This window comes from Vigna unguiculata, chromosome 11 (genome assembly GCF_037176805.1).
Source record: "Vigna unguiculata cultivar grain cowpea cultivar isolate G323 ecotype 2 chromosome 11, ASM3717680v1, whole genome shotgun sequence".
In the NCBI taxonomy this organism is placed as follows: domain Eukaryota; kingdom Viridiplantae; phylum Streptophyta; class Magnoliopsida; order Fabales; family Fabaceae; genus Vigna; species Vigna unguiculata.
Genome location: NC_140802.1, coordinates 19,104,823 through 19,131,449, shown reverse-complemented (window position 1 = coordinate 19,131,449; position 26,627 = coordinate 19,104,823). Strand labels below are relative to the sequence as shown.

Below are 26,627 nucleotides of genomic sequence, written 5' to 3'. Positions count from 1 at the left end.
ATGTGCATCCAATATCTAGATGGAGAATGTGAGCTTAAGTCTGGGTTAATCCATCTTTTACCCAAATTCCATGGATTAGCAGGAGAAGACCCGTACCATCATTTGAAGGAATTTCATGTTGTTTGTTCATCCATGAGACCTACAACAGTGACAGAGGAGCATATCAAGCTTAAGGCTTTTCCATTCTCACTGCAAGATGCCGCTAAGAATTGGTTATACTGCCTTCCGCCAGGATCCATCAATACTTGGGAGACTCTGAAAAGATTATTTCTGGAAAAGTTTTTTCCAGCATCTAGAGTTGCTGCTATTCGCAAAGATATTTATGGGATAAGGCAACAAGAAAGAGAAAGTCTTCACGAGTATTGGGAGAGATTCAAAAAGTTGTGTGCTTCCTGTCCTCATCACCAAATAAACGAGCATCTCCTCATTCAATACTTTTATGAGGGATTGAGTATCATGGATAGACAAATGATAGATGCTGCAAGTGGAGGGTCATTGGTGGACAAAACGCCAACAAATGCAAGACAATTGATTGAAACTATGGCGTCAAACCATCAACAATTTTCCACAAGGAGTAATTCTATAACTCTATTAAAGGGAACCCATGGAGTAGAAGCTTCATATGTTGCAGATCACAAGAAATTAGAAGGGAAGTTGGATGACTTAGCAGCCATGGTAAGGACCTTGACAGACTTACAGAAAAAGCCTATCCCTTCTACTTTATGTGGAATTTGTGCTTCTACTAATCATCCTACAGAGGCTTGTTCTATGTTAAAAGAGACAGGTACATTAGACAATGAACAACCTCAGGCATATGCTGCAAACATCTATGGCAATAATAGACCACCTCGGCAGCAATACAACCATGATTTGTCCTCCAACAAGTACAACCCAGATTGGAAGGAATATCCCAGCCAGAAATGGGGAAATCAACAGCCTCAACACCAACAAGTCTATGTTCCACCTCAACAGAGGCAACAACCACAACCAGCGGCAACCTCTGGTGATTCAAACATGGAGGCAATGATGAAAATGATGGCTGACATGATGAAGGGACAAATCAATGAGTTGAAACAGACAATGGAAGCAACCAATCAGAATTTGCAAAATCAGATTGGACAAATGGCAAATGAGTTAAATCAGATGAAGTCTCAACAAGGCTCAAGCAATTTGCCTGCACAAACTGTAATCAACCCGAGAAATGTAAGTGCTATTACTTTAAGATCGGGTAAGCAAATACAAGGTCTTGGAGATGCCCAAGAAGATGAAGATAAGGACAATGAAGTTGTACCTAATGATGAAAGAGGAAGATCAGATGAAGCAACACAAGTAACATCTGAGATGCCTACACCCAATGATAACTCCAGGTTGGTATCCCCTAATACTTCCTCTGAAAATCCTTCTCCTTATTCTCCTCCTCCTCCCTATCCAAACCGTTTGAAACCAAAAACTAAAAAGATGGAGGAGTTAGACAAAGAAATCCTGAATACTTTCAAGAAAGTGGAGATAAACATCCCTTTGTTGGATGCTGTAAGACAAATTCCTAAATACGCCAAGTTTCTCAAAGAATTATGTACACATAAAAGGCGTATTATGGACAAAGAGGTAGTGAACATGGGAAGAAATGTCTCTAGCTTAATTAAGAAGCCTGCAGTCAGAATGCCGCAAAAGTGTAAGGATCCAGGTATGTTTTCTGTTCCCTGCATTATAGGAAGTACTAAGTTTGACAATGCTATGTTAGATTTAGGAGCTTCTATTAATGTAATGCCTTTATCTGTTTTTACTTCACTTCATCTTGGACCTCTTAAGTCTACTGGTGTGGTCATTCAATTGGCCAACCGTAGCACAGTTAACCCTGCAGGTGTGCTAGAAGATGTGCTTGTCCGTGTGGACAAATTAATTTTTCCTGCAGATTTTTATATCTTGGACATGAAGGATGATGAAGGAATGAGTTCAACCACAATCATCTTGGGAAGACCATTCATGATGACAGCACGTACCAAGATAGACGTGCATGCAGGATCCTTGACTATGGAGATAGGAGATGAGAAGGTGCAGTTCAACGTGCTAGAAGCCATGAAGCACCCAATTGAAGACCATTCTTTGTTTTGTATTGATTTATTGAGTAATGTAGTGAACAATTATGCTTTTGGACTTTTGGACGTTTTATCTGGTTTTTCTTCTTCTTTGGATTTTTCTCTTTCGAATATTTCGGGCTCAATTTTAGACGAAAGAGAAAATTGTAAAACAGGTGATGTTGAGGACGCGGTGTCACTATTTGATACCTCTGTGGCGTCCAAGTGTGATGCTGAGGTGGCTGAAATTACCTTAGGCAATAAAATGTTGCCATTTGTGGAACAGCCACCCACTTTGGAGTTGAAACCTTTACCATCTCATTTGAAATATGTTTATCTTGAGAGGGATGGGAAACTCCCTGTTATTATATCTGCCTTGCTTACTGACGAGCAGGAACAAAAGCTATTGCAGGTTATCAAAGATCACAAGCGAGCAATAGGATGGACTTTGGCAGATATTCCTGGTATTAGTCCTTCTTTCTGCATGCACAGAATACTCTTGGAGGAGGATGCTAAGCCAGTGAGGCAACCTCAGAGGAGACTGAATCCTCAACTGATGGAGGTTGTGAAGAAAGAAGTCACCAAGTTGCTACAAGCAGGTATTATATATCCCATTTCTGACAGCACTTGGGTGAGTCCTGTATATGTGGTCCCCAAGAAATCTGGGATCACCGTGGTCAAGAATGAGAAGAACGAGTTGATTCCTACTCGTATTCAGAATAGCTGGAGGATCTGTATTGATTATAGAAGACTAAACCAGGCCACCAGGAAGGACCACTTTCCCTTACCATTCATGGACCAGATGTTAGACCGATTAGCAGGTAAATCTCATTACTGTTTTCTTGATGGATTCTCTGGGTATTTTCAGATTTGTATTGCCCTAGAGGATCAACATAAGACTACTTTTACTTGTCCATTCGGTACATATGCTTATAGGAAAATGCCATTTGGCCTTTGCAATGCTCCTGGAACATTTCAGCGATGTATGATGAGTATTTTTATAGATTTGTTGGAGCATTGTATTGAGGTTTTTATGGATGATTTTAGTGTATATGGTTCATCTTTTGATCATTGCTTGTCTAATCTTGCTAGAGTCTTGGAGAGATGTGAAGAAACTAACCTTGTTCTAAATTTTGAAAAATGTCATTTTATGGTGGAACAAGGTATAATTTTAGGCCACGTTGTTTCCAAGAATGGTATATCTGTAGATCCTGCTAAAATAGATATTATTTCACAATTGCCTTACCCCTCTTCTGTGAAAGAGGTTCAATCTTTTCTTGGACATGCAGGATTTTACAGGAGGTTTATCAAGGACTTCAGCAGGATAGCCAACCCTCTCTCCAACTTATTGCAAAAGGATGTAGTATTTGACTTTGGAGAGAGGTGCAAAGATGCGTTTGATACATTGAAAAAGGCGCTTACCACCACTCCTATCATCCAGCCACCTAACTGGACATTACCATTCGAGCTGATGTGTGATGCATCAAACTTTGCAGTAGGAGCGGTGCTTGCACAAAAAGATGGGAAGCTATCACATGTGATATATTATGCTTCCAGAACATTGGATACAGCGTAGGCCAACTCCACCACGACTGAGAAGGAATTATTGGCTGTTGTGTTTGCCTTGGACAAATTCAGACCGTATATACTTGGTTCCAAGGTAATTGTTTATACTGATCATGCAGCATTAAAATTCCTTCTGAAGAAAGCAGATTCGAAACCAAGGTTGATCAGATGGATGCTACTGCTCCAAGAGTTTGACATTGAGATTCTAGACAGAAGTGGAGCACATAACTTGGTAGCCGATCATCTTAGCAGGATTGAAAATGGAGAAGATAACATTCCTATTAAGGATGACTTTCCTGATGAAGTCCTCCTAGCATTGACTGCTATGAAAGGTATGTTTCCTGAACCTTGGTTTGCTGATATTGTTAACTATTTGGTTGTTTCTGCTATTCCTCCTTCCTTCTCCAAATATGAAAGAATCAAGCTAAAAAGTGAGGCAAAGTACTATATCTGGGAAGACCCAATCTTATGGCGTATTGGTAGTGACCAAGTCATAAGGAGGTGTGTTCCAGATATCGAAATACCTCATGTGCTTGAGTTCTGTCATTCGTCTCCTTTTGGTGGACATTATGGCACACAAAGAACAGGTAGGAAGGTGTTGGATTGTGGATTATATTGGCCTACCATTTTTAAAGATGCACAGAGGGTATATGAAAATTGTGAGCAGTGCCAAAGGGCAGCCAGATCCATTACAAGAAGGGATGAAATGCCTCAACAACCCATGCTGTATTGTGAGGTATTTGATATTTGGGGTATTGATTTTATGGGTCCTTTTCCTCCTTCTTTTGGGTTTTCTTATATTTTGCTTGTTGTAGACTATGTCTCCAAATGGGTGGAAGCCATAGCTACAAGGACTAATGATTCTCGAGTTGTTATGAGTTTTGTCAGGTCTAACATTTTCTGCAGATTTGGGATACCACGAGCCATCATCAGTGATCAGGGGACTCATTTCTGTAATAGGCTACTTGAGAACATGTTGAAGAAGTATGGGGTGACACATCGCATTGCTACACCATATCACCCCCAAACTAATGGGCAAGCAGAGATCTCTAACAGGGAGATTAAAAAGATACTAGAGAAAGTAGTGAAGCCTAGTCGAAAGGATTGGGCCACAAGATTGGATGAAGCACTTTGGGCACACAGGACAGCCTACAAAACACCTATAGGTATGTCACCTTTCAGGGTGGTTTTTGGAAAGGCTTGTCATCTACCTGTGGAGATTGAACATCGGGCCTATTGGGCCGTGAAAGCATGCAACTTGGATTTGGAAGAAGCAGGAAATGAGCGAAAACTTCAGTTGCAAGAATTAGAGGAGATTAGGCTTGCAGCCTATGAAAATTCAAAGTTCTACAAAGAGAAAACCAAGAAGTTCCATGACCAAAAGCTTGTGGCTAGAAAGGATTTCAAGGTAGGCCAGAAGGTGTTACTATACAAATCCAAGCTTGGTCACATGAGTGGTAAGTTGCATTCTACTTGGGAAGGACCATACATTGTTACAGAAGTCTTCCCTTATGGAGCAGTGGAGATCAAGGAAGAATCTTCAGCAAGAACTTTTAAAGTTAATGGGCATCGTCTTCGGATATTCAATGAAAATCAAGATATGCTGAATAAGACGATGGATGGGATGAACTTGACTTCTCCCTCCTACCTTCCACCTTGAGGAGGTAAGTACACTTCATACTTTTTCTTTGCATTTTATACATATTGAATACATTGAGGACAATGCATGGATAAAGTGTGGGGGTGTGGGGAGATTTCCCCCTTTCTGTTTTTGTTTTCTATTTGTTTTGTTTTTCCTTTTCTAATTTTGTTTTCTGTTTGTTTTTATTTAAAAAAAAAAAGAAAAAAGGTTTTTGCTTTCAATAAAACATATTGACATTGGATTTTTGGATTTGATTTACTAATTGGAACGGTCATAATTCTGGGAAAATAAAAGTCATGTGCTATGAGTGGATTGTTTTCTGTGATTTACTTGATTGAGTTGATTTGAGAGTTTCTGGAATAAATCTTTTGTGAAAGAGTTTTTGACCTTGTGAGTTTTGAGCTTTATTGTAAGGATGAACTACCATGTGTCATTCCTATTTTTCTTGTGTGATTTGCTCATGTCTTGTTGGTACTTAAATGTTTAGCTTGATTCTGTTGTTTTGCATCTTAGGTGAACATGCATGATTTGATATGACTGAGGCATTTCTTGTTTTTAGCTACTTGGCCAAATAAGCTAACCATGACATTGATCCATTGGTAGCCCCTTGAGTTTAAACCTCTTTTTCTTGTTTTGAGCATATTGTTAAACCTTAAAAAGAAAAAGACCATGTTTGTCCTTACCTTAGGGAGAAAGAAGGAGCTAGTGGATTATGTTGAGATTGGTTGAGGAATAAAGTGTGGGGGTGAGTATTTCCCCCACAAAGTTATAAAAATGGCAAAAAGGAAAATAATTGTTGATGACAGAGTGTTGAAATGAAAAATGATTGTTGTCTAAAAAAAAAAAAGAGCAACAAAGGATAAAAGAAAAAAAAAAAGGGGGGATTGTTTTTGAAACTATGCTCCATAACTCTTTCTTCCTTTCTATTTCAAAAACACACAAATCCTAAAGTTTTTCCTACCTTTGCCTTGGCCTCATTATAACCTGTGAAAAGTCCTCATGATTTTTGAATGCATGTTTTCTGAAAGCTGTGAATATTAGAGTCTTGCTAAGCATTGAGAGTGTTTACTTGCATGGGTATTTTGAGTGAAAACACAAGCCAAAACACTTGAGCGAAACTTGGTGAGAAAATATATATTTAACTTGAGTGTTTCTCTTTCATATTTGATTATCTTGTAAACTCAAAAGATTAACTCATGTGTGAAAAACAGAATTTTATCCATTTGTTTATGCGTGACAACATGATTTCTAGAAGATTGATCTGTTTCCATTGGTATTCATTTCTTTAATCCACTGAAAATATGGAATAAAAGACCTCAGAAAAAAGTTTTGAAATTGTTAAATTTTGCCCAGGAGTGCAAAAGGATAAGTGTGGGTGTGTGATGAGTTCAAATTTTTGCCCTCATTTAATATTTAAATTTGGGGATTTAATTGAATTTTCTGTGCTTAAAGATTGATTTAATTAGGATTTGTGATTATTGGATTTATTGAGTAAGTTTGGTAAAAGTGGCGTAAAAATTGATTTTAGTTGCATAAAATATTATTGGATATTCTAACGTTTGTTAATGCAGCTGGGATTTATTTTTGGTCAATTAATAGTGTGATTTTAAAATATTCAAAGTTACAAAATAAGTCCAAAATCAAGAAATTCTGAAAAAGAATAAATCAGGAGCTAAATGCACCCCCAATTTTTACTTGCACACTCCTTTTAAAGTGGACCACAAAAACCTATTCTGCACCCCCAGTTTTCACTAAGTTGCACCCCTCCTACCACTTAAACTTCACTCAACCAAATTATGCCATGTGGCAATCCCCACCTCTTAAAATTAGCCAACCAAAACAAGCCACGTGTCATAATCCTACCCTCACCAAATTAACCAATCAGATCTTGCCACGTCATCATCTCCTCCATCTCACACATGAAACCCTAACCCTAGTTTCCCTTCCACCCTCCACAGCAGCCGCCGCCGCCAACCTCGCCGGTCACCACTGAAACTCGCCGGAAACTGCAGAACCACCGCGACGCAGCACCTCCATTTTCCATTTTCTCTCCATCATCTTCTTCGTTCACGCATCCATCAAAGCACGAGTTCTTCCATCTTCTCGCCACCACCATCTTCACCACTGCACCTGCAAACGCGCGAGCCACCAGCGAGTTCTTCTTCCTCACGCACAACAATGGCAGCAGCTTCCGCAGCCATCGCACACCACCACGCCTCTGCGAAGCTTGTTCCGCGAAGCTTCTTCATTCGCGCCACCACAGACCGCAATGCGCCACCATTGTCGTACACCGTGCACCAGATCGGAGAAGAAGAGTTCGCCGGAAAACGGCAGCAGCCGCCGTCAGTCACGTAACCAAGGAGAAGAGTGTGAGAGTGAAACCCTAATTCTGGAGAGAATCTGCACTGCCACGTGTCAGCATCTGATAGGCAGTCAACTGGTCAAACTCTGGTCAAACTGGTCAAACTCTGGTCAAATTCTGGTCAATTTGGTAAAAATGCTTAAATAAGAGGGGCAGAATTGGAAATTGGACAGAAAATAAGTTGCTAATTAATTAAATAAAAATAAAAGATTTTAGCAACTGACAGATAAAGCCCAAAGTCCAGTGGAAGCCTATATAAAGAGACTTAAGGGAGCAGAAATGGGGGACTGACGACTGACAGCTTACAGCTTAGACACTTAGAACTCTCTGGTTTTGGCAGATACCGTCTCCACCACATCTCTCATTCTTTCTTTCATTTTCTTTCTTTCATATCATCATGTATTCCATCAAAGCCATGGAGGGCTAAGCTTTTAAGGTTGATTCCACTGTAATTTCTTAAATGGATTCTGATGTTAGATGAATTTATATGTTTTGTTATTTTGATTATTGTTGTGGTTTTTGTTTATCTATGTCCTTTGCTTCTTAATCGAATAGAAAATAATGATTTAAAATCTACATGCATGCTAATCATATGAGTTAAAAGGTTTTTAAATTAAATTGAGACTTTACTTTGATTTTGTTTAGAAACTTTCATTTGATTAAATAAGTTTTTGCCAATAATTGAGACTTTAATTTGATTAGAGGTAATTACTTTAACTAAAATTAGTCAAGACTTTACTTTGATTAATTAAGTTTTCTATTTGGTAAAGAAACAAAGGAATAGACATGATTAGGCATAGTAAAATTAATTGAGACTGTACTTTGATTGAATTTACTATGGATAATCTAACAATTCTCACTTTTAATTGAGACTGTACTTTGATTAAAAGTGAGGATGCCAACAAATGAATTGAGTCTTTACATTGATTGATTTGTAAAACAACAACAATAATTAATTTAACAATAATCTCTAGATAACCAATGAAGAATCTTATTTAGAAAAAGCAGTGGAATTGACCTATTTACTATTACTGTGTTTACAATCTTCCGTGTTATTTTCTTTGCATATCAAAACCCCCTATTTTTATAATTGCTAGTTTTAATTGCATTTTTAAGAATCAAATATTTGAGATCAATTCCGTATTCGTTGTGAGACGACTCAGGGTTATCTTAATCCTAACTATTTTGTTCACTACTAACTGGCAATACTGAAGTTGCTAAAGTAGTGGTAATTTGATCGCCTAACGACAGCGATATCAAGTGTACTTAATAAAGAGGGAATAGGTTACAATGGCAAATTTAATCCATTAGGCACCGGAAATTTTCTAAATATGAGTAAAGCAACATCTGCTATTTGCTCCTACTATTCTAAATTTGGTCATGCATCAAATTCCTACTATTTTAAAAATTGTGGGGTTTCTAAAGGAGAGTGCAAATGGGTACCTAAAGGATATCTTACAAAGCCAATTAATAGTCATGTTACAAGAGGTGATAATAACAAAGGTCAAATTTTAGGCATTGCCAAGGTGAAAAGTGCCTCTTCCATTGTGATCAAGAACAATTGTTGGTTGAAGTACTCCCATATTTTGAATTTACTATATGTTTGTTCACTAAAAAGGAAGTAAAATGTGCATTTTTCATATTTCCGCATAAATTAATCAATTAGAATAGCTTCAAATTGATTAAAATTGATTGTTGTTGTGATTGTATGTTTTGAGGGCTTGATTAAAATTATGTGCCTTGATTGCTACTAAATCACCTTTTGTTGAGATGCATGAGTTGATATTATACTATGTTTTGATAATGTGAGTGAAATTGCGTACCCTTATTGTTATTAAACCACATTCTGCTGATTTATATTATGTGTTTTACTTGCTAGCTAATCCATTAGGTAATTCTCTAATCGATTATTGTTTTCCTGTTATGGCTCATTTGCTTCTGAATAATACATAATTCATTAGATTAGTCATCTACTAGTATTATAATCCTTAACTGATTGTATGCACTCTGATGTCTTCATACTTTGCACTCTGATACTGCACTACTTAATTGCTCATATGATTTATGCCTGTATGCACTCAGAGATACTATTGTTGGATCTACTCATGCAATCAATACTTGCTCATTGGTTTATGCTTGTTTTGTGTGCTGTTTATCTTTGCTGCTTGTATTTGGTACTTATGTTTGCCGCTCATACATATCATTTCACATATGCTTAACCCCTGCTGCCATGAATAAACTGTTATACTCTATGAGGTGATCTTAAATGTTACTACTCTTTTTGCTAATGTCCAAAGGGGGAGAAAGGTTGTTTTTTTGTCTCTATGTTGCAGGACACATTTTGGCCATCATAAAAAGAAGGGGAGATTGTTGAAAGGGGGAGCTTGTTCAACTCAAGTGAAGATGGTTTTGATGATGTCTAAGGCTATGCATCATGTGCATCACTGGTTTAGGCTTAGTCCTCATTTTCTATCTTTTGCATTAGGTGTTATAGATCAAGTATTACATGTAAAACAAGTTTGCATCAAATTGTGTCAACCATGAAACTCTTGAATGTGAACTCGTGAATAGATTAGCTACTTAACTAATAGATTAGATGAGGGCACTGCATTGATGCAGTGAAAATACACTCACGATAATCTATTAGGTAAATTCCTAATCTATTAGTCACTGCAGCAGAACTCTGGTATAAAATTAGTTTTGAAATCATTTTTAAAGATGGAGAGAAAACTAACTGAATTACTGAATTACGAATTGAGAGACTGTTTTTCTGAGATCTATAGAGTTCTTGTGCTTTCTTGAGAGATCATTCAAGTGAACCTTCAAGAAGATTGATGGTGGATTCAACCTTGATGGGTCAAGCTTGGATCTAGGATCAAGTGAAAAATCTACACATCCACTAGGTGTATTCGTTCCTATTCCTTTCTTATTGTATTTCTGTTTACAATTGATTCACTGTGTGAAATGAAGGTCTAGGTGCAATTAGGTGGATGCATTGCATCTAGGGGGAGTTCTTGATTTGTAGATCAAGCTCCTTAGTCTTTAGGGTCTTGAATTGTATAGATGCTCTTGTAATTCTTGTATCTCTATTGATTTAGTGAAATCCTCCTAAGTGGGTTGCTTAGGAGAAGACTAGACGTATTGAATCGAACCAGTATAAATTGTTGTGTTCTTTGTTTCTCTCATCTTTTATGCCTTTCTTGTTGGCAAAAAGAAGGAAGTCAAGTGATTTTGAATGATGATCAAGATGAAGACAAAGTGTTCAATTATGCAAATGTTATCTTGTAAAATAAAATAAGTGTATTGTAGAATAGTTTAATTAAACTTAGAATCAGCAGCATGGCATTCGTCTTTCTAGAAGGTTTCTTATTTTTAGAAAAACTACAGTGATAATCGATTATCACTATTGATAATCGATTATCTGTGCAGAACTTGTATTTTTCGAAAACCTACTGGAATAATCGATTATCTCCTGAAATAATCAATTATCTCCTGAAATAATCGATTATCCTGTTCAAAATTTACTTTTCAGGAAACCTACTGGAATAATCGATTATCGTTGGCAGTTGAAACATAAAGATTCAGTTTTTAACTTAAATTTCGAAAACCTACTGGAATAATCGATTATCCTTAGTGATAATCGATTATCCTTGGCAGTTGGAACATAACGGCTCTATTCTTAAACCTAAATTTCGAGAACTCTATTTAAGGAACTGCAGTTCAACTTCAAAAACACCTTTTTAAGATTCAGAGTTCTTTGGCTGTGACTGCAAAGTGTGGCTCTGTGAGATTCTTAAAGAAAGCTTGAAAAACCTAGTGTGAGTGAGCGATAACTTTTTCTAAGTGAGTTCTTAGAAGATTGAGTGTTGTGCTGTTGCTAGGAAAGCTGGTCCTCCTCTGTGAGATTCAGGGGGAGTTTTGTTCATATCTTGTGGTTGTTCAAGAGAGGTGTTTTCTAATCTTTTCTCTCATATAATCTGTTGTAATTTTGATTATTATAGTGATTGAGTTAATCTCCTTGTTTAAGAGATTAACAACTGGACGTAGGGTCTTTTGATCCGAACCAGTATAAATATCAGTGTGCTCCTCTTCCCTTAAACTCTTTATTTATCTGCACTTGCATTTAAAGTAACTATTACTTTAAGTTAATTAATTAAATTTTTTGAGAAAAATTTTAAAACCTGTCAAGAATTTTAAAAATCCAATTCACCCCCCCTCTTGATTTTTGACCATTGTTTAGTCATTCCGCTGCGCGATACCAACATTTCTCAATTGCTTTACACATTTCATTAACACAGAACTATAAAACTGATTATTTGGAGTATAAAGATTAAAGAAACTTTCAAGATTCATTTAAAATCAGTAAAAGATTCAATAACCAATTCACCACTATCTTAGTTGAATATTAGACATATTTGTTTTAACATCATGATCAAAATGAAATTGCAGCACACATGTAATGGCATGTTAAACACTGTGAATAAAACTTTGACACATGTTATGGTGCAATTACGCAATGTCATAAATATCTTTTAAAAGACCTTGTTCACACTTAGTGACATAATATGATATATTTCCATGGTTTAATTATATAATATATATGCAAACCAAGAGCAACAGTCAAAACATACATTCAAATAAAGTCAAATCAAGCATGCATTCTCAAATAAAAATAACCTTTATTTAATTTCTCTTCCCAAATAATTAATTTAAATGCAAAATCCTTGGCATTTTATCTCTAACCCTCACGATAATTAATTTACGCTTCTAAGTTAATAAACCACAATTAAAAATAAAATTAAACTAGGTTTAAAGAATTTCAAATGGAGAAGACTTAGGAGATGCCGCTGTTGAACAAGGAAGGCAGAATAGTTTTTAGTAATGAAATTAGCAAAAAAAACAAATAATTATTACAAGAGATAATTTCTCTCATAAAATTTATAAATTAAAGGTTTAAATTTTTTTAACAAAGTCACTAATAAAATGGACTCCATTACTATTTGAAGAATAATAAGTATAGAATCTTATAATTAAATATTTTTTTTATATAAAATATATATTTTTAAATTGGAAACCATGTGAATTAGAATTTTCAATATTTTATTCCCTAAAACATATTTATTTACATTTTATCTTCAATATTATTTTAATTGATATTTTAAATATTTTTAAATTTCTCTTTTAATATATTAACTCGTTGTTTTTTATCAAATTCCGTATGACTTTAATTCTTTTGTATTACATTTTGATTTCAACATATTAATAAATGTAGAGTTAAAAATTTGATATATGTAAAAATAACTAAAGATAAAAATATTTATTTGAGAAGGTTACACCGTATTACAAAAAAAATAGTACATAAAAAAAAACATAAAAATTAAGGAAATTTATTTATTTTATGGACTTTGTTTAAAATTTATGAATGTTATGTATTGTATTTTATTTGAATTTACAATTAAAATATATTTTTAAATATTCACTTTTATTTTATTTTAATACCCGCAAGTACCCGTGTAAATATTAAAAAATTATGCAAGTACCCGCATAACGGATACCCGACAAATATAGATACGAGTACATGACACATATTTATCCAACGGTTAAGGTATGAGAGAGCTACTACATGTACTTTACCTGCCCGCACCCCGTTGACATCCCTAGTTACAATCGAAAACTTTTCTCATGATCCTTCTTAATTCTTAATTAAAGATTTTATTTCATTTTAACAACTCATTAATAAAAGATTTATTTGCCATTTGAAATAATTTATATAGGCGTATAATTTTATATTTCAGTAATATTTTTATTATAAATATATTTTTTAAATTACTACTCAATGAAGTATAATTTTTACAGTTTTTCTCTCTAAAAAGTATTTATTTACATTTCTTCTTTATTCTTATGTTAATTATTTTAATTAATATTTTAAATATTTCAAATTTCTTTTTTCGTATATTAACTCATTGTTTTTCATGAAAATCAATGTAATTTTAATACTTTTGTAATACATTTTGTTGAAGAGGAGTTGAAAAATTGTATATAAAAATAACTAAAAATTATATATTTAATTCAAAAGGTAATTTTAATATTATTATTGTGGATTTAAAAAATCATTTTGGAGATGAGGACCATTTGGGTCAAATATGAGAACAAATAATCATGTATGTAATTTAAATTTGAAAAGCCAATTAGATTTTATTTTTAGTTTTTGGTATGGTTTAACCATTATTGTTTATATTGTTAGGAGTCAAATGAAACTTAAAGATAACATTTTTCTTTATATTCTACTCAAAATTAAGGTGTCCAAAAGTTATGTCATTCTTAATTATATCAGTTATGCATATTAATGTTTTATTTTTTTTCTAAAGTTTAAAATGGTTGTTTTATATCCAAATGTTTGCCCATGTACATGTAATGTACAGGATGATAATTTTTTATATTGTATAGTATCTGTTAGTTAGTTTTTTTTATTTGTGTTCTAAATTGATATTCTATCCACTGTTTCTTCTAAAAAAGGATTTATATTTATACAAAAAGAAGAGTAATAAATGTGTAGCAAACAATAAATAAAGTCAAAATTGACTTGATTTGAATTAAATTTAGCAAATATATATGATAAAATAATTTAATTTGTTAAAAATTTAGTATAATTTGTTAGAAAAAAAATTAAATAATAAACTGATTGTAAATGAAATTCTTTGAAAAAAATGAAGTAAAAAATCAAATATATAATAAAATTTTCAAAAGAAATGAAGTTGATGTAGTCCAACATTTTAAGTTTTTCTCTTAACGGAATATTTTTTTAAGTTTACAAATTCATATATTTCATTCACACCCTTCTCTTATTTAAATACTGTAATGAAAAAAAGTGAAAAGTATATAAAGATGGATAAAAAAAATAATAGAAAATGTTTAAAAATTCATATTTAAAATTTAACTTAAATGTTTTCAAAACAGTGAAAATCACATATCTTATTCTCAATCCATTTATATTTATTTTCATTACTTTATTTGAACATATATTATAAATTAGAAAAATGTGCTCATCATATTTTTTTTGTTTGTTTGTTTTACTAGAACGTGCATATATGTACATAGTTAAACAGATTTTAATATTTAAAGGATTTTAAAAATAAGTTTTTAAAATATAGATTATATTTTTATTTAGGTTAGAATCTATCTATTACAATAGTCTTAATATTTAAAATAATTTTAAAATATCTATTACACTTGTCATTTGAAGAATCAATTAGTACAAAATTCTTTTATTCTTTTATTTATTTTCAATTGTTGGATTGAATTTTTTTTTTCAAGGAAGTATAAAAATTCTTAGTGAAATTTTATAAAAATTTTAAAATACAAAACTTATAAAATTAAAAAAATTCAAATTCAAATTCAAATTAGATAATTATTTGTTGATGTTATTATTGATTTAAATTAAAGTTAATAATTAAAAAAATAATTACTTAGTAATAAAATTTTAGTTTTGAAAATTAGTAATAGATGTGTAGCAAACAATGAATAAATTCAAAAAATGACTTGTCTTGAATTAATTTTAGCAAATGTATATGATAAAATAATTTAATTTGTTAAAATTTTAGTATAATTTGTTAGAAACATAAAATTAAATAATAAACTAATTGTAAGGGAAATTATTTGAAAGAAAATGAAGTAAAAAATTAAATATATAATAAAACTTTGATCATCATCAGGTAGAGCCGTCAAAATGGGTTATAACCCGCGAGCCAACCCAGCTCATCACAGGTTCGGGTCGGATTGAGTTGAAAAAAAATTATAAATTTCAGTATGGGTTAAAATTGAACTTGCCCACTAAAAACTCGGCTCATTCGGGTTGAACCCGTGATGAGCCAGTTAGCTCACCAACCCGCCAATAAATTTTAAATATTAAATTAATATATATATATATATATATATATATATATATATATATTATATATTATATATATATATATATATATATATTATATGTATATATATTATATATATATATATTATATTATATATGTATATTATATATATATATATATATATTATCTTATATTATATATATATATATATATATATATATATATATATATATATATTATATGTATATTATGTATATTATATATGTATATATTATGTTATATATATACATATATTATATATGTATATATCATATTATATATATATATATATATATATATATATATATATAATATTTTGTAGATGGGGATAAAGAAGATGCTTCAAGAGATGAAAATGTTGTGGATTTATCTATTCAAGATTCTAATATTATAGTTTGATAAGTGATAATAATGATTTGATGTTAGATAGTAATTTATATTTTTGTAGTTTAACATAATTTGGGATTTTATTTGGATTGTATTGAAGTTTATTTATATTTTAATCGGAATTATAATTTAGTTTTCTTGAGATTGAAGAAAAAATATTGTGTTTCTTTTTTTTAATTATGTGAGCTAGTAAGCCAACCCGTTTAACCCGCCAACCCGTGGTGGGTCAAGTCGGGTTCTAATTTTTTTGGCTTGCTAATAAATGAGCCAGATTGGGTTGATCCACTAAGTGGCCAACCCGTCGTGAGCCGAGCCGAGTTGGGTCGGGCGACCCATTTTGATAGCTCTATCTAAACTCATCCAAATCTTTTATAATTGTCTCTTTCTTTCTACACTAGCAGAAAAATATTTTTTAGTCACAATTAAATAGAGTCGGTAATAATGAAACGATGCTATATTTTAAGAAAGAGAAAAATTATAGGATATTTCTAGTCGGTTTAAAACTGACGGTATCATCTTATATGATATTTACTACTATTCTCATTATGAATAGTAAACCAGTGGATAAGTAATATCAAAAGGTGGAGCAGATGCCTACAGAGATTTTTGGAAGCCACGTTCGCTTCTCGTCCGCACTCCTATTCCTTCAAAACATTTTCTTTTCTCGTCGTAAGCCATGCATTCTTCGGCAGCATCTTATCTTCTTTTCTTCAAAGTTTTTTCTCTTCTCCTCGAAAGCCATCTTCTCTCTACGGAAGTTATTTTCCCACGTAGGTCATTTTCTTCTCTCTGTAATATGATTTTCTCTTCCCGAAGTTATTTTTGTTTGAAGTCATTTCAAATTCATTTTGTTTTGAAGTTTCAAATACTCATAAACCCTAATTTCAATCACTGATATGAGTTTTTGTATTGGTTCAAATTGATTTTCTTCATTGCATGTTTTCAATGTCAAGTTCCTCACATCAATCCCTGCCAAATTTAAATATTATTTTCAAGTTTCTCCATTCTAACATGTAATAGTTTAATAGGATCAGCTATAATGAATTTATCAAAGAAGAAAAATCATACATGTATGAATCTCCTTTGCTTTTCCAATTTTAAACTCTCTTAAACTGTTATTTTTTCTTAAGGATATCATGTTATGATGTTTGGTTGAAAGTTGGATTGGAAGCGATATTTGATCCTTTTAGAAGTCTGTTTCCCATGGTTCTAGTTCCAACAATAAAACAGAGATCGTTGTGTTAGCACCTAAGGTAAATTCAACTTTAAAATATATTCGAAATCTCTTACACTTGTGCACACACAATATAAGGGTCTGTAGATGTTTAAACTCTGATAGTACTTGTTGTCAATGTTCTTCGCTTCTTCACGCTAAACGATTACGATAACTTATTTTCCTGTGTGCTTCATAGATATGAAGATAATATTCTAACTTATGTATTTTTGTTCTGGATCATTTATATATTCAAAGAAGAGCAAAAACATGTAAAAGATGTTTGTTACTGATTGATCTTATATACATGTTCCTACAATCAAAGGTGAAAACTATTGTTATATAGGTGTTTGAGAATTTATGTTTCACTGGATTTCATGGATATGTTGTTAAAAAATTCAAAATTTCTTATAACAAACCAATATGTTAATGCATTCTCATTTTTTGAACTTGATCCTCCTTTATTTAGTTTGGGCCTCAAAATTAGTTTATGCTTACTTATGTGTGCTATTTTGGTCTTATCGCTGGTCAGTACATGATCTTTGACTCACACTCCTCACATTTGGGATTGCACATCTCAATTAGATTTGTAAGACTAGACATCTACCATACAGGTGATCTTACAATGACCCATTTACAAGTGATCCAATTGGTTTAATAACAACCATTAGGATAAAATTTTGATGTTGTGTATGTATTAGAATTTTGGTTAAGGCCTTACTAGAAATTTAAGATATAGCCTAATTAGAATATGGGGGATGCCTTAAAAAACTAGAAATTTAGGTTTGAGTTTGTGTTAATTTGAGGTTAAAGTTGGAGAGCACAAAAGAATTTTGAAGGGAATAATTTCTTTGTTCTTCATTTGGTGCATCGGAATTCATGAAGGCACTCATCCAAATTTTATCCAAACATGACAATTAAAGTTGCCCTACGCTTACTATGAGGTGAATTGTGGCAAGTATTGAGTGCATGAAAGTGTTTATGTATCACGTAAGCTTGGCATTATTTTCCTTGTGAACCAATTCTTTCTATATTTTTATTTGCTAAAATCCACATGGTTTATTTGACAACTTTTTTTGACGTAGGATTTGGTAGTCCAACTATTGAGATGCCAAATAATTTTGTTCACTTTTTCTTATTTCCTTAAACCAAGATAGATGAGTTACATGATTGCATTGTCATTTGGTCATTTATCACCACCAAGATTTCTTTTATGTCAAATACCAAGGCTCATTTCATTTTGAACAATTTTTTTTCTATATTTTTTGTTTCATCATCATACGTTTTACAAAAACTTAATTTTTTTTCTATGTAATTACTGCGAGAAGGTTGTATGTCACTATTTAAATGTTTCAAATCTTGGTCTTCTTTTATATAGTGTTCTTTTATTCCTTGCATAAAATAGTAGTACCAAACCTCATTATTCACAACATATTTCTAGGTTGGTGGTTGTATGCTGATTAATTTTCCATCATTGTAGATTTATTATGAGACAATGGGCCTTTGATATCTGCAGAGACTCAGGAAAGAAAATTGATGCTTTGGTTGCAGAGATAGGAATTGGAGGATCAATAACAGGTGCTAGAAAATTCTTCAAGCAGAAAAATCCAAACATCAAGGTATATTTTTTTATAGTGCATAATATGCTAGCAGTGATCATGGGATAGGTTTTCTTGTGCTAACTTTACAATTTCTTCTTCGTTTCCCCCAACTATATGGTGTGGAACCAGCTGAAAGTGAAATTTTGAATGGAGGAAAGCCAGGTAATTTTACCACCTTTCACCAATTTATTTGATCTAGCATTGGTGAGTCTGCTATACTGCACTTATGTATTCTACTTGTGTACTTTAATTTATGTTACTATTGTTTCTTCAAGTATAAAGTGTTATTTGAAGGTTGAAACAATAGGGTTCTTTTTTTTACAGTTAGTTGCTCTGGATTTTCTTTTTTTCAAAAGGTCTTAATATTTTCTTTTTTTCAAAATTTTCTTAACTTTAGGGACACCTTATAAAGAACCCTAGCATGCTTCTAACAGGGATAAACGTGTTGGTTCATCTATAGCACAAGTGAGGATTATTTGTGTTCCAAAATATAGAACACAGTTCACACAAAAAAATTGAAAAGCAAAGAGATAACGGTATGCTTGAAAATGATCGAAGATTTCCTTTTTACCCACTAATGATCAAGATGAATGAATTATGTAACCTTTACTTTATGGCAATTTTCACTTAATTAAAAATTATAACGAACTTTTTTGTTCTTTAAAAAGGTGTATGATTCTCATTACTTGGAAACACCGGTAGCAAAAACAATTTAACATCAGAGCTTGGAAAGACCTTGTTCATGGCAAGCTTTCTGTTAGAAAAGACTAGTTAGGCTTTCATGCAGAGAACAAAGTTCTCCCAAACACTTCAATCAAACATGGTTTTTAGAAACAACTTACTCGCTGGTCTAACCATAACAAGTCTCTGCATTCCTCAAGTACAACGTATAATAGTATATTTATAACTCTACACTGATAAAATCACGAGATTTGTTTATTTCCTTTTCACATAGAATTTAACCAGCTGCTTGTAATAAGAGAATTGTTACCTTTAACTGTGGATACTGATTAAGAAATTAAAATAATGAAATCGTATATACTAGACAACAATCAAGAGAAAATATACCATTACATTCTTTTGATAAAACTCATTTTTAATTCCTCAAGAAATTATATTGGTATTGGTTATGTAAGTGATTTGGCATCACTAAGATTGGTAATTCCTTAAATGTTCTTTTGTCTAATAGGTCACCTATTGTTTGGATTTCAGGATTTCCAAGGTGTTGGAGCTTTTATATTTATCTAGACGTCTCATATTGGTGATTTGGGACTTACACTTACAAGAGCAGATCGTGTGATCGTGTGATTGTTGTTGATTCTACTTGAAACCCAATGTGTGTTTTGAAGCACTTTAAATTTTTTATAAATTTGTTGTATAATATACAAAAAGAAGTAGCATTATTGGTATTTTCTAATTTAGAAATTGTTATCCACTTAATTGTTTTCTACTATGTCAGTAAATAAATATTATTTGAACACCTTTGACATGTTTGATAAATAGATTTTAGGTTTTTTGTTTTTTTATTTTAAAAAAAATATGACTTTACCGGCGGTTACAACTGTAGCTAAGGTATTAAATATAATTATTTTAACCACCAAGTACTAAATATAATTTTTGTAAAATTCACTTGGATACAACAATCGCTAAATTTTTAAAATTTTTGAATTTACTGACGATTACAATTGCCGCTAAGTATTAAATATACCTTTTTTAAAATTTACTTAACGGTGGTTAAAATCGACTTTAATATTTTTGCTAGCGGTTATAATTAACCAACATTATGATGCTTTGTGACGTCAAATTCCGTGTCAGTTATTTAATTGACGAAAAACAAATAGTGATGGTTCAAACCGCCACTAAATTATATATCAAACTGACATTAAAATTTAAGATTTTAGGAGTGTTAGGTAAAAAATAATTATAATAACCGCAGTTACAAGGGAGAATTTTTCTCTTGATCCTTCTTAATTCTTAATTAAAGATTTTATTTTATTTTAACAACTCACTAATAAAAAATTTACTTGCCATTTGAAAGAATTTATATAATTGTATAATTTTATAATTCAATAATATTTTTATTATAAATATATTTTTTAAATTATTACTCAATGAACTATAATTTTTACAATTTTTCTCTTTAAAAGGTAATTAAAAAATATTTTAATTAATATTTAAAATATTTAAAAAATTTCTTTTCATATATTAACTCATTAGTTTTCAAGAAAATCAATGTGATTTTAATACTTTTGTAATACATTTTGTTGAAAAGGAGTTGAAAATTGGTATATAAAAAGAACTAAAATAAATATATTTCATTCAAAAGATAATTTTAATAATATTATACTGTGTATTAAAAAAATCATTTTGGAGATGGGTAACATTTGAATCAAATATGTAAATAAATAATCATATATGTAATTTAAATTGGAGAAGTCAATGAGGTTTTATTTCTATTTTTTGGTATGGTTTAACCATTATTTTTTATATTTTTAGAAGTTAAATGAAACTTAAAGATAACATTTTTTCATTATATTGTACTCAAAATTAAGGTGTCCAAAAAGTTATGTCAATCTTAATTGTACCAATTATGTATCATTAATGTTTTATTTTTTTTTAAATTTAAAATGGTTGTTTTAATTCCAAATGTTTGTACATGTACATGATGATAATTTTTTTATATTCTATAGTATTTGTTAGTTAGTTTTTTTTTTTACTTGTGTTCTTGATTGATATTGTATCCATTGTTTCAGTTTGAGATAGGGGTGAGTATGGATTAGATTTTTAATGATAAAATCCACATACAGTTTAGATCTAAATAATTGGATTAGATTTTCAACCTAAATTCATTTCTTTAGCAAAACTAGTTTGGATTTCTTTAAAATCCAGATCCAAATATTTGGATCAAGATTTAAATCCAGTCCTAATATTTGGATCAAGTTCAAAATTCATAATCCATTTGGTTCTTTCCACTTGCATCCTAGTCCATCTGAGTCTTCGGGCCCGCTGTGCTCGTTTGGGTAATCGGGCCAGGCGTGCCCGTTCGGGTCATCAGGCCCACCTAGCCCATTTTGTTCTTCGATCTCGTTTGGCCCGTTCAGTTCTTTGGGCCCATTTGGCACGTTCGGGTCCTCGGGCCCACCTGACCTATTTTGGTCATTAGGTTTGCCGGACTTGTTTTGGTCACCGGGTTCTCTTGGCCCGTTCGGGTCTTCGGGCCCGCTTGACCCATTCGGATCTTCGGGCCCGCCTGGCCAGTTCGGGTCTTTGGGCCCGCCTGGCCCGTTCAGGTCTTCGGGCCTGCTTGACACGTTAAGATCTTCGGCTTGCTTGGCCACTTCGGGTCTTCAGGCCCGCCTGACCCGTTCAAGTGTTCGGGCCCGCCTGGCCCGTTCGAGTCTTCGGGCCCTCCTGGCACGTTCGGATCTTCGGGCCTGCCTAGCCCGTTAGGGTTTTCAGGCCCATCTTGACCCGTTCAGGTCATTGGGCTCGCTTGGCCCGTTCGGGTCATCGGGCCCACTGGCCCGTTCAGGTCATCGAGCTCACTCAAATTTTCCTGGTCGTTGGGCCCATTCGGGTCATTGGGTTGTCCCAAATTTTCTGGGTTGTTGGATGTTTTGAAGGCAAAATGGAGGGATTTCTGAATGAGGATGTCGTTAGGCCGTTCTAACACGATGCCAGCACCGGCACCTTTCGGATTTGAGGAACCATCTACATGAAGTGTCCACTAGTTCTCTGTGGGTGTTTGTTGGAGGTCATTAACAAAATCCAGGAGGCACTGGGCTTTGATGGGGCCATGGGGTTCGTAACGAATGTTGAATTCCGATAGCTCGACGGCCCAGGATGACATTCGTCCTGCTAGGTCCGGTTTTTGCAATATCTTTTGGATTGGGTAGTTGGTTTTGATGGCGATGCTGTGGTTTTGGAAGTCTGGGCATAGGTGGCGAGCTGCGTGGACCAAGGACAAGGCTAACTTCTCCACCATTTGATATCTGGTTTCAGGATCTTGTAGCGTCCTGCTAACGAAGTAGACAGGATGTTGCATGCCTTTTATATCTTGGACAAGCGCGACACTAACGGTGTGGTCGGTGGCAATGATGTACACTAGTAGGGGTTGGCGAGTGTCCGGCTTGTGGAGGATAGGTGGTGAGCTGAGAGTGGTTTTTAGTTTTTAAAATATTTGTTCACAGTCATCTGTCTACGTGAACCGGGCGGATTACTTGAGGAGTTAGACTATAGGTTGGGTTTGCTCCGCCAATTTTCTTGTTTGTCGTCATCAAAGACTTAGTGTTTGGAGTTGTTTTTAAACGATTAAAGATATTTGAATAATTTCAAATTACAGATATCATAGGCATAGAAAACATGTAAGTTAAAAGTTGATATATTATTGATTTAGAATTTAGATACACAATAATTTGCAATTATATTCTTTATTGCTAAATAAAACACGCTTTGTATGGTTCCTGACTAATGTTAATGCACTTTTCAGACTCTGTATGTTATTATTTCCTAGCAGCATGTCAAATACTTATATATATATATATATATATATATATATATATATATATATATTCTCCTGTTATATATATTTAACTCCAAGACCAATCAACCTGAGTACCCTTGAAATATAGTTATACTAGTTTAGTTAAATAATTAAAAAAATATTTATTACTTTATACTCTACGTACTTGTATTTTATATTATATAAAAAGAAACTTTGATAAACATTTCATGCCCTTCTTATGAGTCCACAATAAAATATGTGTTTCTTACATATTTGGAGTTTCTCTATACAATGAGGCCCTTAGGCCATGGCATAATCTAGTGAACTATGACACAATCTTTCCTTTGTAATTGATTTTTTATGATGTTATAATGAATTTCTATCTTATTATTCTTGCAGGTACTAGCATTTCATCATTTGTTTGGTATTTCTCCTTTGTCCGTCTATTTCCATTACCCATTTTCATAATAGTTAGTTATTTATTCATTTTATATTATTTATTAGCAGTATATTTCATCTGGTGGGATACTATAATAGTATATTTATGACATGAATGGTTCTAGTTGAAACAGGTGAATTCAAATGAGTGGCACTTAGATACTTCTATTGCAGTAGGGAATCTTGTCCTTTTCTTTTCTTTTCATTCCTTTTTATTTTATTTTTCCTTAATAGTATGTTGTCCTAAATTTTGTGTCGTTAATTTTTGTGTGTATGTAGTCTTAGATCACAAGTCTTAACCGTTTGTGGCATCTGTAGGAGAGAAAGCGTGGAGTATTTCAAGTTGGGTGATCTTTGGAATTACTATGACGAATGGAGTGCTTATGGAGTCGGAGATCCCATCTCCTTGACTAGTGGTGATCACCAGATATTCACCACCAACAGTTTCAGGTAGAATACCATGAATTAAATCATCATAACTTGTTTACCATTTTGAGCTTCCACCATGAATAATACTTAGTTCTATGCACAGCTTGAAGAAAAATTAAATTGAAACAGTGAAAAAGAAAATCTGATTTTGAGTTTTCTAATAGAGTGCACCACCATTTGGGTGAGATAGATAATGTTAATTTGATATGGTCAAAAAGATAGGCGAAGCAAGCTTGGGAGATGCATTTTCTGTGAATCTATGTGAGTTGTTTCTTGAACTATCCGACAACATCATTTGTAAATGTGCTCTTGGACAGAAGTACACTAACAACATGGTCAAAGAGCTTGCAAGGAGGTTGATGATTCAACTTGCAGCTGACACTTGGGGATCTGATATAATCATCTAAAATTGCAAGCACTGTGTGTAGGATTCTTCTGGTATTTTCTAGGACAATGATAGTTTAGGGATCTCCTTGTTTTATTGAGTTAAGGGCCTTTACAGTGGTCCTCCAAGTGACCCAAACTCAAAGTTGATCACCTTTACCCCTGAAGCATGAGAAGGCAAGCGTTTAATTGTTTGCATACTGCAGTTGAATAGCGAAGCATAAGATGCATAATTTTCTTTGTTGTTATTGTCAATATAGTTCTCTCTACATTTGTTTTCTTCTCTCGCAATATAGTTTCCAATCGGTGGAGATATCTAAGAAAATTCTCCCTGCATGTGTTCCCACTTTGTTGGAAGTCATGCGAGATCCACATGTAGTTGTAGACGGTTTTACTTATGAAGCCGAGGCTATACAAGGATGGCTTAATGGTAGTAATGACAACTCACCAATGACTAATGATAAGCTTGAGCCTCACAATCTTGTTCCCAATTATGCTCTTCATTCTGCAATCCATGACTGGCTTCAAAATCGTCAAAATATGATGTATTTTGTGACAGTTTTTAACCATCAAAATATGATGAAATATAAATAAATTAGACTACATTTTGTGGCGATTTTTAACCGCTATTATTTTTTTCTTCTGACAATACCAACAGTTAGAATATTTTTGTCACAATCTATTTTTGACATTCGTAATTCTGACGGTTATTTAAACCGTCAGAAATGTCATTTGTGACGGGTTTTAACCGCTAGAACTTGTAAATGGTTTTACTTATGAAGCTGAGGCTATACAATGATGGCTTGATGGTGGTAATGACAACTCACCAATGACTAATGATAAGCTTGACCCTCACAATCTTGTTCCCATTATGCTCTTCGTTTTGCAATCCATGACTGGCTTCAAAACCACTTATCTAGTGCTTTTCTCCCATTTTAATTGAATTGTATATCTACTTTTTATAGACATATCTAGGAAAGAAAGTTATCATTTCATTTTGTTAGCTTGGATCAGGTTCTTCAATCACAATTTATACCTATCGTCTTGTATAGGTTAGACAACAACATGAGTATCCTACAATAGTTCTGAAGTACACATTATATAAGATATATATCAGAACGACTCTTTATGTGATTATGTTTATTTTTTGGTTAGTTCTATATAAGGAAATTTTGATTCATGTGAAGGAACTGTCTAAATTCATGTGAAGGAAATTTTAGACATTTAACACCATTTTTTGTTAGTTTTTCTATTAATTTAAACTTTTTATATTTAATTATATTTTAAATTTTAACAATATTAAAATATAATTATTTTATCATTTAATTGTTTTTTAACTTTTATTCGTGAACATTACATAAAATATTAAACATAGCAGTAATATTTATGAGCATTTTTATTCTTTAAATAAAATAAAATTGTATTGAAGGTTATCATGTCGAATTTGATTTAATATCATAATTAATAATAAACTTTTACGATATTCGATGTATATTAATTATCCTTAACTAGTGTCCTAAAATAAAAGTCTTTCGCATCATGAATTTCTTCACATCATATATATATATATATATATATATATATATATATATATATATATATATATATATATATATATATATATATATAATAAAATAATAATAAATAAAACAAAAAAATGTCACGTGATCGATTTCTAAAGTCTGTGGTACTGCATTGGTATTGATAGTAATAACAGTGCATTATTCAGAATAGGCTTTGTATTGACAGTAATAATGGTGCATTTCATGGTATTGGTAGTACCAATCTTAATAAATGTAATATATGTGTATGAACAAACCATTGGAGCCTCTTGAGAGTGAATGCACATTAGTGGGAGACATGAGTAAATGGGAAAGAGAGAAATGGAATATTAATGAAAGAAGAAAAGGTAGCACGTCTTTTTCTTATATAGACACAAACATAAAGAGAAAGAAAAAACTTAAACTGAACCTAATTGTGTAACAGAAATACTATCACTACTAAAAATTCTCGTATTACAGGGAAATTTTCTTGCAAATTTGTAACAAAAATTTGCAAGAAAAGATTTTTTCCTGCTATTTTTTCTACGAATTTTAATTAGCAGGTAATTCCTTCATGG

At 32.7% G+C, this 26,627-nt stretch overlaps 1 protein-coding gene across 1 annotated transcript; it reads left to right on the top strand.

The window, feature by feature from the left end:
* LOC146881606 (uncharacterized) lies at positions 1-25,102 on the top strand. Its single transcript, XM_085669258.1, has 6 exons — positions 1-1,287; positions 1,342-2,163; positions 7,242-7,634; positions 23,243-23,247; positions 24,014-24,145; positions 24,805-25,102. The coding sequence occupies exons 1-6, from the start codon at positions 1-3 to the stop codon at positions 25,100-25,102; spliced, it is 2,937 nt and encodes a 978-aa protein (XP_085525384.1).
* The last annotated feature ends 1,525 nt before the right edge of the window (positions 25,103-26,627 follow it).